The sequence below is a fragment of the Taudactylus pleione genome, unplaced genomic scaffold, assembly GCF_031769625.1.
Source record: "Taudactylus pleione unplaced genomic scaffold, aTauple2 ptg000638l, whole genome shotgun sequence".
Classification (NCBI taxonomy): Eukaryota; Metazoa; Chordata; class Amphibia; order Anura; family Myobatrachidae; genus Taudactylus; species Taudactylus pleione.
The window spans coordinates 567,960-581,481 of NW_028285040.1; the positions used below are offsets into that span (position 1 = coordinate 567,960).

General features: G+C 43.3%; 1 protein-coding gene across 3 annotated transcripts in view; it reads right to left on the minus strand.

Moving 5' to 3' along the window:
- Positions 1-253: 253 nt before the first annotated feature.
- Positions 254-13,522, minus strand: part of SH3BP2 (SH3 domain binding protein 2) — a 101,717-nt gene continuing 88,448 nt past the window's right edge. For all 3 annotated transcript variants that reach the window (XM_088454984.1, XM_088454985.1, XM_088454986.1), the window contains 9 exons: positions 12,897-12,967; positions 11,953-12,035; positions 10,954-11,013; positions 8,945-9,755; positions 7,864-7,942; positions 6,987-7,042; positions 5,293-5,371; positions 4,819-4,878; positions 254-3,323 (listed from right to left, as the gene is read on the minus strand). In XM_088454984.1, coding sequence (XP_088311110.1) covers positions 3,183-3,323; positions 4,819-4,878; positions 5,293-5,371; positions 6,987-7,042; positions 7,864-7,942; positions 8,945-9,755; positions 10,954-11,013; positions 11,953-12,035; positions 12,897-12,967 — 1,440 coding nt within the window. In that variant the 3' untranslated portion in view covers positions 254-3,182. The remainder of the gene's footprint in view (positions 3,324-4,818; positions 4,879-5,292; positions 5,372-6,986; positions 7,043-7,863; positions 7,943-8,944; positions 9,756-10,953; positions 11,014-11,952; positions 12,036-12,896; positions 12,968-13,522) is intronic.

Below are 13,522 nucleotides of genomic sequence, written 5' to 3' on the forward strand. Positions count from 1 at the left end.
TGAGTCCTCAGGCAGTAGGGCCCATCAGGAATTTCCCCTGTTCTGCTGTGGGCCAGTCCAACCCTGATATATTGTTATAATGTTTCTGTACAACCTCCTAATATTATGAAAACACCAAAAGTCTATAATAGTAGAAGTTCAATAATCTAGTTCTCTTAGGGGGTCCTAGCAGAGCGCGCGGAGCACCTCCAGAACCGCTACATGTAATGTTACTAATAGGGAGAGAGAGAAAAAGAAAAAAAACAAAAAAACATTTACTAGATATAAAAATATTTTATTTAACAACTGTAACAGCAATTTGCAAGTTGAAAACATTAACAATGTATTTTAATTACAGAACAAGACATAATATAATAATATTGCATACATATAATGTCATGATTTCTTCCCTCCCAAATGCAACATATTAGTGCTGGAATGGCCAGCTCTGCTAGTGTAGGCGATTTCATACAACAGCCATGGGACAGCAGGAACATGCCATTGTAGCTGCCTAGCTAAAGTCTTAGGGGTATATTTACCAAATGGCGCCTTTACAAACTGCCAACTTTATGCGCTTTATCCAGTGGTATTGCTATGGAACGTAAAGCGCCATTTTTGTTTCTTTAATGGCAACAATAAAATTAGAGGTTTGTAAAAGTGTTGTTTAGTAAATATCCCTTTGGCCCGTACACACGGAGCAATCAGACAATGATCAGATATCGTTGTCTGATCGTCCTGCATGTGCTGGATGTTCGATATCGAACATCCAGCACATGCACCAACCTCCGAAACGGCTATAATGACCCGCGGTCAGCGATCGCGGGTCCCTATAGTAACCAGGCTAACCTGGTCAATACCGACCAGCTTGGCCTGCATGCACGGACGATGGTCGATATCGACCATCCATGCCCACGCCTCGACCATCATTTGGAGGTTGGAAGGGGCCCAAAAACAGGAAGATATGATCGATAATGATATAACGATATTGTTATCGTTCTTATCGTCCTGCAAAATTGGTCCGTGTGTACGCACCAGCAAGATTTGTTTACTGTATGTGCAAAGTTAACTATTAAGTACCTCCTGATAATGATTGTTATAATATTTATGGTGTCGTCTTGTAGCACATAATGGATGGTCATTTATGAACTGGAGAAACTGTGGACCCTGGCCGCATCTTTATATTCCTATGAGAAGGATGTGATATTCTAATAAACCGCATAAGTTGGGGATGCGCACATTGAAAACACCTCATTATTAGCATGTCGTTGCAGACTGATTGGATTTTTGATGGTGATTGGGCTTCGACCTTTTACTTTCAGTAGTACACTTCTGGCTCCAGGTGTTTTATACAAAAAGTACAACCATTTACTATCATCACATCAAGCAGATGACCGAAGCTTCAGAGCTTCAAACACAGAATGAGGATGTGATCTGTGCATGGTGGATAAGGTACATTTTTCATAAAAATATCCACTTTTGCAGAAATTTTTCCAGTTCTTAAATGACGTTCAATTGAGCACAAGTCAGCGCCTCCGGTAATGCATTTCCCTGGAATAGTGGTGGCAGCACAGCTGACAATCTACACAATGTCTGTATGAGTAAATTAGTTATAAATTAATTCTAACATAAAATTATAATGAATATATATGACAAATATATCCCTATTCCTCTATTAATGGAGGTCAACTTTTGTAGTGTAAAAAAATACCTCAGTCCTAACACCAAATAAAAAACGGTAATAACTTGCCTTCAAACATTTGATATCTTCTGTTTAAAGTGATAAACACAATAGAAGACATCTTAGGCTATCAGAAGTGTGGACAGTAGCCAAAACAGACAGTATCAGTGACCATTAAAAAACAAAATAAATAAATGTAACCAAGCTGGAAATGAAAGGTGAACGAGACAAATCAGAACTATGCCCTACACATTACAATATGAGTAGGACAAGTTTTCATAAACTGTCTGGGGTTTGAGGCACTGGGGTTAACCATCTCATCCCTGGTCCTCCACCACATCCCAGGTCCTATACTCCCAACTCTTCCCTGCTCTTACATTCCATGCCTGGTCCTCCACCCCATCCCAGGTCCTATACTCCAACCCTTACCTGGTCCTCAACCCCATCCCAGGTTCTAGTCTACAACCCTTACTTGGTCCTCCACCCCATCCCAGGTCCTAGTCTCCAACCCTTACCTGGTCCTTCATCCCATCCCAGGTCCTATACTCCAACCCTTACCTGGTTCTGTACCCCATCCCGGTCCTATACTTCAACCCTTCCCTGGTCCCCTACCCCATGCCTGGTCCTCTACTCCATCTGTGGACATCCACCACATCTCTGGTCTGGGCCTACTTCTGTTACAAGCTTGTAAAGGAAAATGGTCTGTGGCACATATAAGATTAAAGACACCCGGTATCTAGGTTACATGACTCAGAGATGCCTTTCTTACGAGCAGACAATAAATTGGTATGGACAAGAAAAAAAATCATATGTAAATAATTATTTTTTTAATTGGCAACTTTCTGAAGATGTTCCCAGTAGTAGCATTTTTCTATTTGTACCTTGGCATTCCAGAAATGTTCTGCCAATTAACGGAACTGAGATGTGAGAACTAGGAAAATGTTACACAAAATCATTGATAATGCCCGCTGTCAATTTATTAAGCGCCAATTGTCCAGTTACGTACATGGCTCTCCTCATGACAATCAGTATGGGCCACTATATGTATGTATGGTGTTAAAGTGTCACGTGCACTTTAATATCATAGTTGGTCTTTAAACACAGATCTACCCTATAATTCAATGTCCATCTCTTCATTAATTCTTCACTTGTACTCTTTAGAAATCCTCCTTTTCCACGATTCCTTCTCCGTTATAGCCATCATCGATAATTCAAATCGACTTGTTTGCATTTCATATGCCTTTATGTTCCCTTCTCCATGCAGAGGAAATACACACGTAACAACGAAACAGTCACAGCTGGAGTTGGATATTTTCTGTATTAAATGTAGTTCCCCAGTCATCACATGTACACAGTAGAAACCTTGATCGTGTGTGTCCTCCATGAAGTTGGACAAAGGACATGGACCCGTGAAGATATGCATTGACCAGGTTTACCACTTGTATTGTGAACACCAACACACCTCATCAATGTCCATAGTTTCGACCATCTAAACAGTGTATGCAATATGTCCTTATCGTTCTCGTCACCTGGAGTTACTGGAGCATCCATAGGCATGTTTAAGAAGCAGGTTGTCGTGGCTGGGCAATTTGCTTTCATAGTAGTGTTCGACCAAAGAAGCAACATCTGGAAATAACATATCTGGCTCAAGGTAAACGTTGGAGCCCTAAAACAATAGAGAAGGGCAATTAGAGTAGAACAATGGGGTAGAAAAGAGAATGAAAATACAATAATGTAACAAGCTGAGGAGACTGATGGATCCTAGAAGAGTAGTGTATAGATATCAGTAGGAAGTGACCTCAAACGGATTGTAAGATGAGTTCGGCATTGCTACGTCACTACCAGAAACAAGCTCTATTGATATAGAAGGGAAACACAGAACACATTTGATGAACCGATCTAAAGATCTACAGTAAAAAGGTAGACAATGTCTAGATAGACACCAGATGTTAGACAGGCAATAGGTTGACATGGACAAAAGGTCGACATGTAAGAAGGTCGACAGGTACAAATGGTCGTCAGGGTCATTTTGTTTGTTTACCAAGGTTGTCTTTTGGTCCTTCTGGAGAGGAATATACAGAGTAGGCATGGGGTTGGGGGGGGGGGGACCTGATGGGGGTGTGAAAGGGGGCAGGAGCAGATGTGTGTCTGTTTGGGGGGCCCGAGCCAACCAGGGAGTTGGAGCACCACCCCCTCCTGTATACATGCAGAGTTGTAACAGCGCAGAACATCCAGAGCAGGGCCACCCCCTGCACAACTGGCAGCTTGTGGGGTCCCTGCGGCAACTAAGTTGTGGGGACCTATCAATAAAATTGCCGCGGCCCCACGCGCGACTACTATGCCCCTGACCTTGTCCCCGGACTCTACACTGACCAGCAAGGTCGCAGCATACCATCATGTCCGCAACACTGCTGGGAACCGACTCTGGCAGCATAGCGGAAATGATCTAGTACACTGCCAGGGGCAAACGCAGGATTTTGAATGGGGGGTTAGAGAGAGAGCGAGAGAAAGTGAGTGAGGGAGAGACAGAAAGGGCGGGAGAGAGAGATAGATAGAAAAAGGGAAGGAGGGAAGAAGAGAGAGAGGGAGGGAGATAGAGAGAGAAAAGTCATGAGGGAGACAGAGGGGGGGAGGGAGATAGAGAGAGAGGATGGGAGGGAAGGAAGGGAGGGAGAGAGGGAAGTGACAGAGTGCGCACAGTCACACACTACTTCTTGTGGCATCAGGCTTCTTATGGGGGCAGGCAATTCACTGCATTAGGCTCCGCCCCCTACCCATACACCCACAAACTGCGGCATTATGTGAGCAAGGGGAGGGGCTTCCAATGTCAGCCACGGTCCATCAGTGACTGTCCTGTCACTGCTGTCTGCTGCTGGGAGCCGGCCAGAGAGGGTCCAGTTTGGCTTTGAATGTTTGCGGCAATGTGGGGCCCCCAATGTGTGGGGGTCCTGGGGGACAGCCCCGTCCGCCCCGCCTATAATCCAGGCCTAAATACACCCTGTTACTTAAACTAGTGCTCAGAGGAGCAGAGTTTATTTCTATTACCTTTTGGTAAATCAGCAATTATAAGAGGAGAGCACAGTGTAATATAGCTAGTATATAAGAGATCCGAGATGAACCTTACAATACAAGCAGTGTGTATACATTATAATGTTTCTAACCTTTTCAAAAATGCGGTAGTTTCTTAACTTTGAATCAACGCCGTCCCATACAACAAGAACCTTCAGAAGAAAAGGAGATGGACAGTTATTTTAATTAATCTGACTACTTATCACAAAGCATTCATCAAAAGCATCAATGTTATATAGGAAACCCTAAATGTATTGGGGATAGACCACACTGGGCAGTACCAGCCACAAAAAGCCAGTGTTCCTACCTAGCCCCATGGACGCAGCACGACAAAAATTTCTATGCAGCTGAAGATTTGCTAGGGAATATGGCCCTGTCTACAGAGAGGCCGCACAGCCCTGCAGTGCTATAGTGATGTGAATGTGCCACTTTTACTAATTATTTTTATTTAATTTATTTTTTTATCGGCCAGGAAACAGGAAATTGATGTGAAAATACATAAAGAAAACTGAAAGCTAAAGAAAACAGTAAGATGTAAGAAATCCAGCGAGCAGCACAGGGGTTACCTTTCCGGCCTTTGCAGAATTTCTAATGCAGAAGAGTCCATTCAGGGGGCCCCCTCTGGTATCCGTAGCTTTGAACATCCTGAAATAACAATACACTCATTTATCTCCTAGCGTGAACAGGGACAAGACTCTCATTTCATCTGCTTGCTGGACAGAAATATATTCAGCGTAGCAGCAGGAGTGGACTTTGCTTGGCTGATGTGCATAGTAATTTATAGGAAATGTTGAAATATTTAACAATAGGCCAAATGCATCAACAATACCTGTGTGCTTTATACATACGTAATACTACTAGAGATTAGAGTACAGCAAAGTATCTCCCACAGGGTCATCTTGCTGCACTATTGGATGAAACAGTTCTTGCCCATGATAATATTATTGTAGTTCTTGATGTAGTGAATGAAACATAACCCAATCCAGATGTTTTTGTCACATTCCCTCTGGCTTTGTCCCCAAGTACTTTGCACCGTCAGCTATGACAATCAAAAGTAACCCACGCGTTTCAATTTCCACAATTGTCACCTCACTCAGAAACAAAGGGGCAAATTTATCAGCGGAAAAAAAGCTCCACTGGAATAAAACAAACGTTTTCACTGGGAAAAAGGCATTTTTCGCTTTACCCAATATACCAAATCTGTACTTTCCGAGCCCGCTCACACATACCCAAATCTACAGAGACTGGCCTAGACAGACAATAAATGAAACCTTTCCCGCGGCGAGCTAGTGTTGCTGAGGCAGCTCAGTATCACTCAGTTACCTCAGCAACATTTTATTGTTAAAGTACATTGATCAATGATTTTCTATTTTTTATTGTCGCAATACATTTTTTTTATAAATAGGAGCCTAAAAGTCGCCTCTACACTACTTAAGAACTATTGTTCACAATAGTTGCTGGAACTGATCAAACAGCAGGGCCCAGAAGAAGACCTGTAATGGAGGTAGCGGGATTGGAAGGTCATAAAAATTTAGACTACTTATTTAAAAATAAAATGACCTGGCTACACAATCTAATAATGATTTTACCCACTACAAAATACAACTTTTATGGTATTTTTTTCTATTTTCAGCAAGCTGCATGGTGTGTATGGCAGTTTTAAATATGTTTGTCTAAGTATATACATACTACACGTTTCATAAATTCTTTGGTATGTTGTACCAAGGCTGTATTGCCCTTATGGTAAATGTAGCATGCACGGTATGTAAAAAGATCACTAATTCCTGCCGAAAACACGCTCAAAGTACTCAAACATATTCATAGAGAACACAGGTTGACACAAACATGCATATTTGTCTTTGTTTGTACAAGTAAATCCTTGCTAGCCATGTAGGCGAGGTCTCATTAGCATTTATGCATGAAAAAACACTGGCTACGAAGCCTTAAAGCACATTACACGTTTTTCACCCATATAAAACTTTATCTAAAGTAATGTTTTGGGTTATATGTCCTTCACCCAATCTCCATTCAGGAAGCAGCAGACAGGAAACACTGTTTTTAGCACTTCCTCTTTGCCTCTTAGGAAACACCATGTTGAAAAGCCTTGTGTGATATTTGATCAGGAAACTCAAGGTTTATTTATCTGGGCAACCATTTGATAAACAGAACAATAGGCCCTTCCGTTTTTTTTTTTTTTTTATCTAAGTTAAAAACTACATTTTGAATGTGGGTATAAAACTATAATAATAACAAAAAATACCTTTCAACATCTGCAGAATCGTAGGTATCAACAAAGACAGTAGCAGGCAAGGGAACCTGAAAACGAGATGACAGTCTGAATATATCGGAGACATGCATGGCTTGTAAGCTTTGTAAGGCGCTGCGGAACACGTGTGGCGCCATATAAATAAATTATAATAATAATAAGCTGAGTTATCCTTATAGATATCAGAATTTTAATCATTTAAATGATTATCCTCTCTGACCATTTCCTAATTGATTAGCCAGAGGACAACAGATGGTACAAGGAACACAGTGGAGGCAGCCATTTTGTAGAAAAAAGCCATGGTGGTTCACTAGCAACCAGTAACCTCTCTGACACACAACATGGATGAACCGACATTTACAGTAGTAACTCAGCTGCTCAATTTCCCAGAGAACAGTTTACTAGGAATTTCATGTGTACATGTCGTCATTGGTGCTTAATGAATAAATAGGCTGGATTCTCCCTCTTTTTTTCCTACAAAGAGTCTTCCTCCACCACGTGTAAGAGACAGATACACTTTCATTCAAATTTTGATAAGGGAACAATTTTTTTTTGTATCCATTCCATACCTCGCAATAAGGAACCTGACTAATGATCCTAACGTTCTTTTAATGACAGTAAAAACAGTGTTTTTGAACTTAAAGGGGCGATTAAATTATGCGTCATGCCCGTGAGTTTGATGTGCCACTGGAGCAATGTGTGAACTCTAATAAAGGCGGCACAACTTTGCTCCAACATCACCTCAACATCATGTACTTGGATATACGTAATGTTGGGCTACCGTCCGTGTGGGTGATGGGCAAAGTACACACCTCACCCGTACTTCACGTGATGCAATATCATGTAGAAATAGATCTGAGTAATATTATACCTTTTCATAATCTTGATCACTGTCACTTTTATCATCTATTGGGATGTCTTTAACACTCTGCCCGTCAGGGGAAGATCTCCTAGAGGTAGACAGAGAATATATCATCAGTGGGCTGAAATCAAGACACCAAGTAATTTACTGTACAGCAAGCGACTGGTCTATTGATTAATGAGACGATAACGCTGTTTCTGTACACAGGGCCTGATTCAGAGCTGGACGCTCTTTGAGAGCGCTCGCTCTGAATCAGGACGTCCCTTTTTTTTTTTTAAAGACGGCCTCCTGGCCGCTCGCATAGCTGTGGTTGACCACCCACAGCTTATGTGAGCAGCCACGTGATGGTCGCGATGGTCAAGACCATTGCGACCATCGGGCTTGCGACGAGACCCTTGTAGTAGGGTCTCGTGGCCGCAAGCCCCAGTGGACTTCCTGCTCTAATAGAGCAGGAAGTCCACCTACTGACATCACGAGTGATGTCAGTAGGGCCACCCACAAACGGCAGGTGTTCCTGCAGGAACGCCTCCATTTGCCCAGCCACCCCCCCTGCCCACCTCCAAAATGGGGTAAGCTGTCAATCACCATCGACAGCTGCCCCGCTTTGGTGCGAGACCCGTAGCGACGGAGCGCCCGTCGCTGGCCGGGCCTCGCGCATGCGCACGCCGGAGCCGGCTCCAGCGTGCGCATGCGCAGTGGGGGACCCTCGACCCGCTTGCGAGCGCTATGCGCTCGTGAGCGGGTCTGAATCAGGCCCACAGTCCAGTAAAACGGTATTAGATCAACATTGCTCCGAAATAAATCCCCAGTTAAAATAAAGTTAATCTTTCTGCTTAAGAAAAATAAACACACAATAAACATAAATTAGCACATAAATATCAGTCAGCTTCGGAGACCTTCAAGGGGAGATGTATCAAAGCCTTGGAGAGAGATAGACTGGAGAAGTTGTCCAAAGCTTTGAGGAAAGGAGATGTGTGGGAAAGATTTTCACCCATCTACTACAGATGTGGAGGCCCAATCCCTATAACCCCCCAATGCAAAGACCCCAAATATTTCTAATCTGAACTACAAAAGTCACACAGGTACTTACGATTTTAATGAGAATCCGGGTCTATCACATTCTACAGTTCTTGCTCGTGAATTTAAAGGCGTAGGAGGTTTCAGCACAGTTCGGGGCTTGGGGAGTACAGGTTGCATTACAGAAGGTGAAGGTGTGTCAAGTGGTTTCTCTACATCAATTAATATTCTGGGCTTGTTTCTTGGAACCGGCGGGGGGTGACTGTTCGCTGTGCCTGGTTTAGTCGCTTCAGGCTTTATGGTTAACTTTGGAGCCAGAGGTGTGACTGGAGGTTTCACGGATACCGGAGGAGGTGCATTGTTGAACCTATTGTTTAGTTCTATGTTTAACAAACCATTCACCATGGCACATGGCTGCTGATAACCAATCTTGGTTTCCAAGGATTGACAGGTTGTGGGGTCTTTTTTTGGACAAGGTGACATAGGTAAGACTGTTGGAGACACTCGGTGAGACGGTCGTTGCGGCGGTGGAGAAGGTGGTTTTACACCACTGGAAACCGGAAGGCGTGGAAACTCTCTTCTGGGATGATTCAACTCTTTTTCAGCTTTGGCAGTTAAGCTTTTTATCGGAGGAAGAGGAGGTAGTGACTCTCCTGGTCTGTGAGCGGGTGGGAATGCCGGGATTGGAGGAGGCCTCCCACCTGAATCAGACATGCTGTAATCTTTCCGTGAACCTGTCAAGTCTGACTGAGATAAAACCTTCTGGGGGCGAGGAAGAGGAGACGGGGGCTTTGGTGTTGCCGATGCAGAAAATCTCCTTTGAGGTTCTTCTGTAGGCTTTGGTGTCCTTGGAACTGGTGGTGGTGGATAACTTGGTGCGCTATCTACATAAGATAAACCAAACAGTGAAATCACTCGTTAAAAAATAAGATAAAATAATAAGAAGAATAATACAATAATGAAAATAAATAGTGTTTATCATTCTCATATACTTCCTCGGAAGAGTTTGGATTTTTACGCCATGGCTGGACTATGGGCCTGATTCAGAGCCGTTCGCTATTTGTGGTCGTTCGTTCAAAAACAAGGGGTGGCTATTCAAATGATCCGTTCGCAAATTGCAGTCTGTCCCCACCTCTAAGTCTGAACGAGCGAGCAAAACATACGCTCGTTTTTTTGATAAAAACGCCCCCTGGCCGCACGCACCATACGTCATGTCCGCTATTTATTAGATTAATCGAGTACATCGTACAGCGTATGAACTGCTCGCTATTCTTGTGGTTGGTGTTTTCAACCGCTATTTTGCGAGCAGTTCTGAGTTAAAAAAAAACAAGTGACGTGGTCAATGACGCTGCTGTATTAATTATGCACTCCCTTAAAACACCCGTTTTGACCTTTAAGCACGCCTGCGTTCGGATCTCCACTCCCCGTTTTCAAGCACCTTCCCCTGTTACCACCCACATACGCCTCATTCTGTCACTCAAAATAGCAGGCCCTCGCTATATTGCGTACCAACGATTTTCGGCCGCACTGACTGGTTCGCGCATGCGTACTAAAAACCGTACGCATGCGCAGATGTGCGAACATCGCTCGGAACGAGCGTACTGCCGCTAGCGAGTGGCTCTGAATGAGGGCCTATATTCACTGCAGTATGAATGGAGCACTAATTGGGTTTTCAAAACGGTTCACGGATCCCTAACCTGACAGAGAGTTCATGCACACAGGTGTTACAAAAAGTGAAAGACGGAACATAGACACAGCTCGCACTAGTCTGTTCCGTCCACTTCCTGTAACGCTCCAGTATACAGTTTCTCCAGTACAGAGACTGCAAGGTTGAATTCCAACACCAAGGAATTGTCGATAGGACTATTCAAGTTACTTTAATCAACTTTACACTACACTTTACAGCTACAGACATCTTTAAATTATTTGGTTTGCATATTGATACCTATCAATATTATTTTATTTCTGAACATATTCCGCACTGCTGTACAAATAAAGGAGATTACCACAGCTTGGAACGCAGCCCTACAATGCATAACATAACATGAAATAGATTTTTCTAACCAAGTAGAAATAGTTTACCGTCAATTCCATCTGGTCGCACGTAATCTTCTTCATCGTCATCTTCGTCCTGCCAGCTGTCTGTCAGGGTATAGATTGGGCTTGGTTAGTGCCAGCAGTTGCATGTTTAATTCATACCATCTATATGCAGAAAGCAGCATAAGAGCAAATCCCTGGGGGCCGTCTACACAGATCCTTAGCTCAGAGTATTAAATAAGTTGTATATTGTCAACGCCTTTTGCAGCAAAATTTGTCATGTTTGGCTGGAATAACTGAAAGATCCCAAATACCAGTAGAAGTAACCAACTTGGGCCTGATTCAGATTCGCTCGCGAGCACATAGCACGTGCGGTGTGCGCACTGCGCGTGCGCGAGCCCCGTAGCGAGTGAAATTTCACTCGCTGCGGGACTCACTACAAGACGGGGCGGCAGTCGATTGTGATTGACAGCTCGCCCCATTTTGTAGGCGTGCAGGGGGGTGGCTGGACAAACGAGGGCGTTCCTGAAGGAACGCCTGCCGTTTATGGGCGGCCCTACTTACATCACCAGTGATGTCAGTAGTGAACTTCCTGCTCTATAAGAGAAGGAAGTTCACTGAGGCTTGTGGTGGGTGGACGAGACCCTACCACAAAGGTCTCGTCACAAGCCCGATGGTCGCGATAATCTCGACCATCGCCAGGCCGCCCGCTAAAGCTGTGGGTGGTCACCCACAGCTTAGCGAGCAGCCTGGAGGCCTTAACAAAAAAAAAAAAAACGTCCCGCCCTGATTCAGAGCGAGCACTCGCAAATCAGGGCCTTAATTCCAAGAATTGCACATTTACACAGAGCGGAACTGTAGTCCACAGAATGAAAAAAACAAAAGCGAAAATAAAAGACAGTATCATCAGTTTTTTGATAAGCCGATTAGGAGGAATAAAAAAAAATTGGTGCATCGTATAAAGATTAGTATCGGTCTGTACATTAAAACCCTTCTCACCAATGACTCTACACTTGCAGGATTTATACGTAAAACATATCGTACCGTCTGCTGGATTGTGTACGTATTTAATATCCACAGGACGCTCCACCGATCCATAGAAACTGTCTGTGTCTGAATCAGTGTCACTACAAGGTAAACAACAATTTACAATTAAAAAAGGTAGCTAGTTCTTTTTACCTTCGTTTTGCAGCTCAGTACGACAGACAATTGGCTACACCCTTGTTAGAGATCCATAGCTCTGTATTACAGGAGCGATTCTACAGTATTTATAAAAACAGGAAATCATGTAAAAGGTAAAAGCAGCTTGGTTTTGCCTTTTAAATGATTGCTGCTTTAAATATACAGACAGACTAGCCGGAATCGCGTCTGTACCTGCACATCGCAGGCTATAACATAAGCCCCTGAGTGTTCTAACACTTCAATCGTCGTCCGTGGCAAGTCTGTTATGTGCAGATATATATATGGGACAATGTACATGTGAAATATAAATATATATGAATAGGAGCAGGACAGGGCTATGCTGTACGATTTTGTATATATGTTGCTTTTAATGAACAAGCGCAAACTTTATTAACTCTATCACTCTTTGACATGGAAGAGAGGCCAAATGTAATAGCCGCCAAGCTGCAGAAAGTGGCGTTTTGAATCTCATGGCGATTTAGCCACCAGATTCAAAAAAGTTTTTTAAAAGCAAAACCAACCTGTATTTGATTTTAAAAGAAAAAAAATACACTTTAAATCTCCCTGCTAAAACCCAGGAATCTGCACCCGCTGCAGCTCGCGGACTATTACATTTGGTCTCACGTCTGTCCTGAAATAGCCACTGTGGTGAAAAGATATCATCATTTTTGATGACAAGTAGTTGTCAAAAAGTGAAAGATATAAGAATCTATTTCAAAGTATTATTATTATAAAGACTGCAATCAGATGACCCAGTGGAATCATTCATATTCATTACGTGAGATAATCTGCTCTGCGACATTTACCTCAAATCTGTGATGGTTTCTTTCTTTTCGTGGTAATGGTCAATCTCCTTCCTCAGGTGTAGCATCCATTTCTATACAATAAGCGGTGATTATTGTAAATTAAGCTGCATTCAAATATACATGCTAATCAATATGCAAGACCATTAAATAGATAAATATGCACAGCACACTATACAGATATATCAGCAGATCGAGTGATCTGCAGATATATCTGAACACTGAACGGACATCATCTGTGTCTGGCTGCGGGTCCCAGCGGCCAGGGGGCAGTTTCGGGGGCGTGTCCCAGCAGGCAGGGGGGGCGTGTCCCATCCCCCTCCCCACGGCTGCCGCTGTGTGTGTACGGGCGGCCTGCAGACATATCTGTCCATCGGCTGTGCAGCACAGCCAATGCGATATGTCGGTGAACAACGACATTCACCGACATTTCGCGGGTACACACTATATTGGCAGATCAATAGATCGGCCAATATATCTGTCAGTGGGTACCCAGCATAAGGAGTAAATTTACTAAAGTGAGAGTTTTTAGAAGTGGAGATGTTGCCCATAGCAACCAATCAGATTCTGCTTAACATTTAACTAGCACCTTCTAGAAGATAATAGCTAGAATCTGATTGGTTGCTATG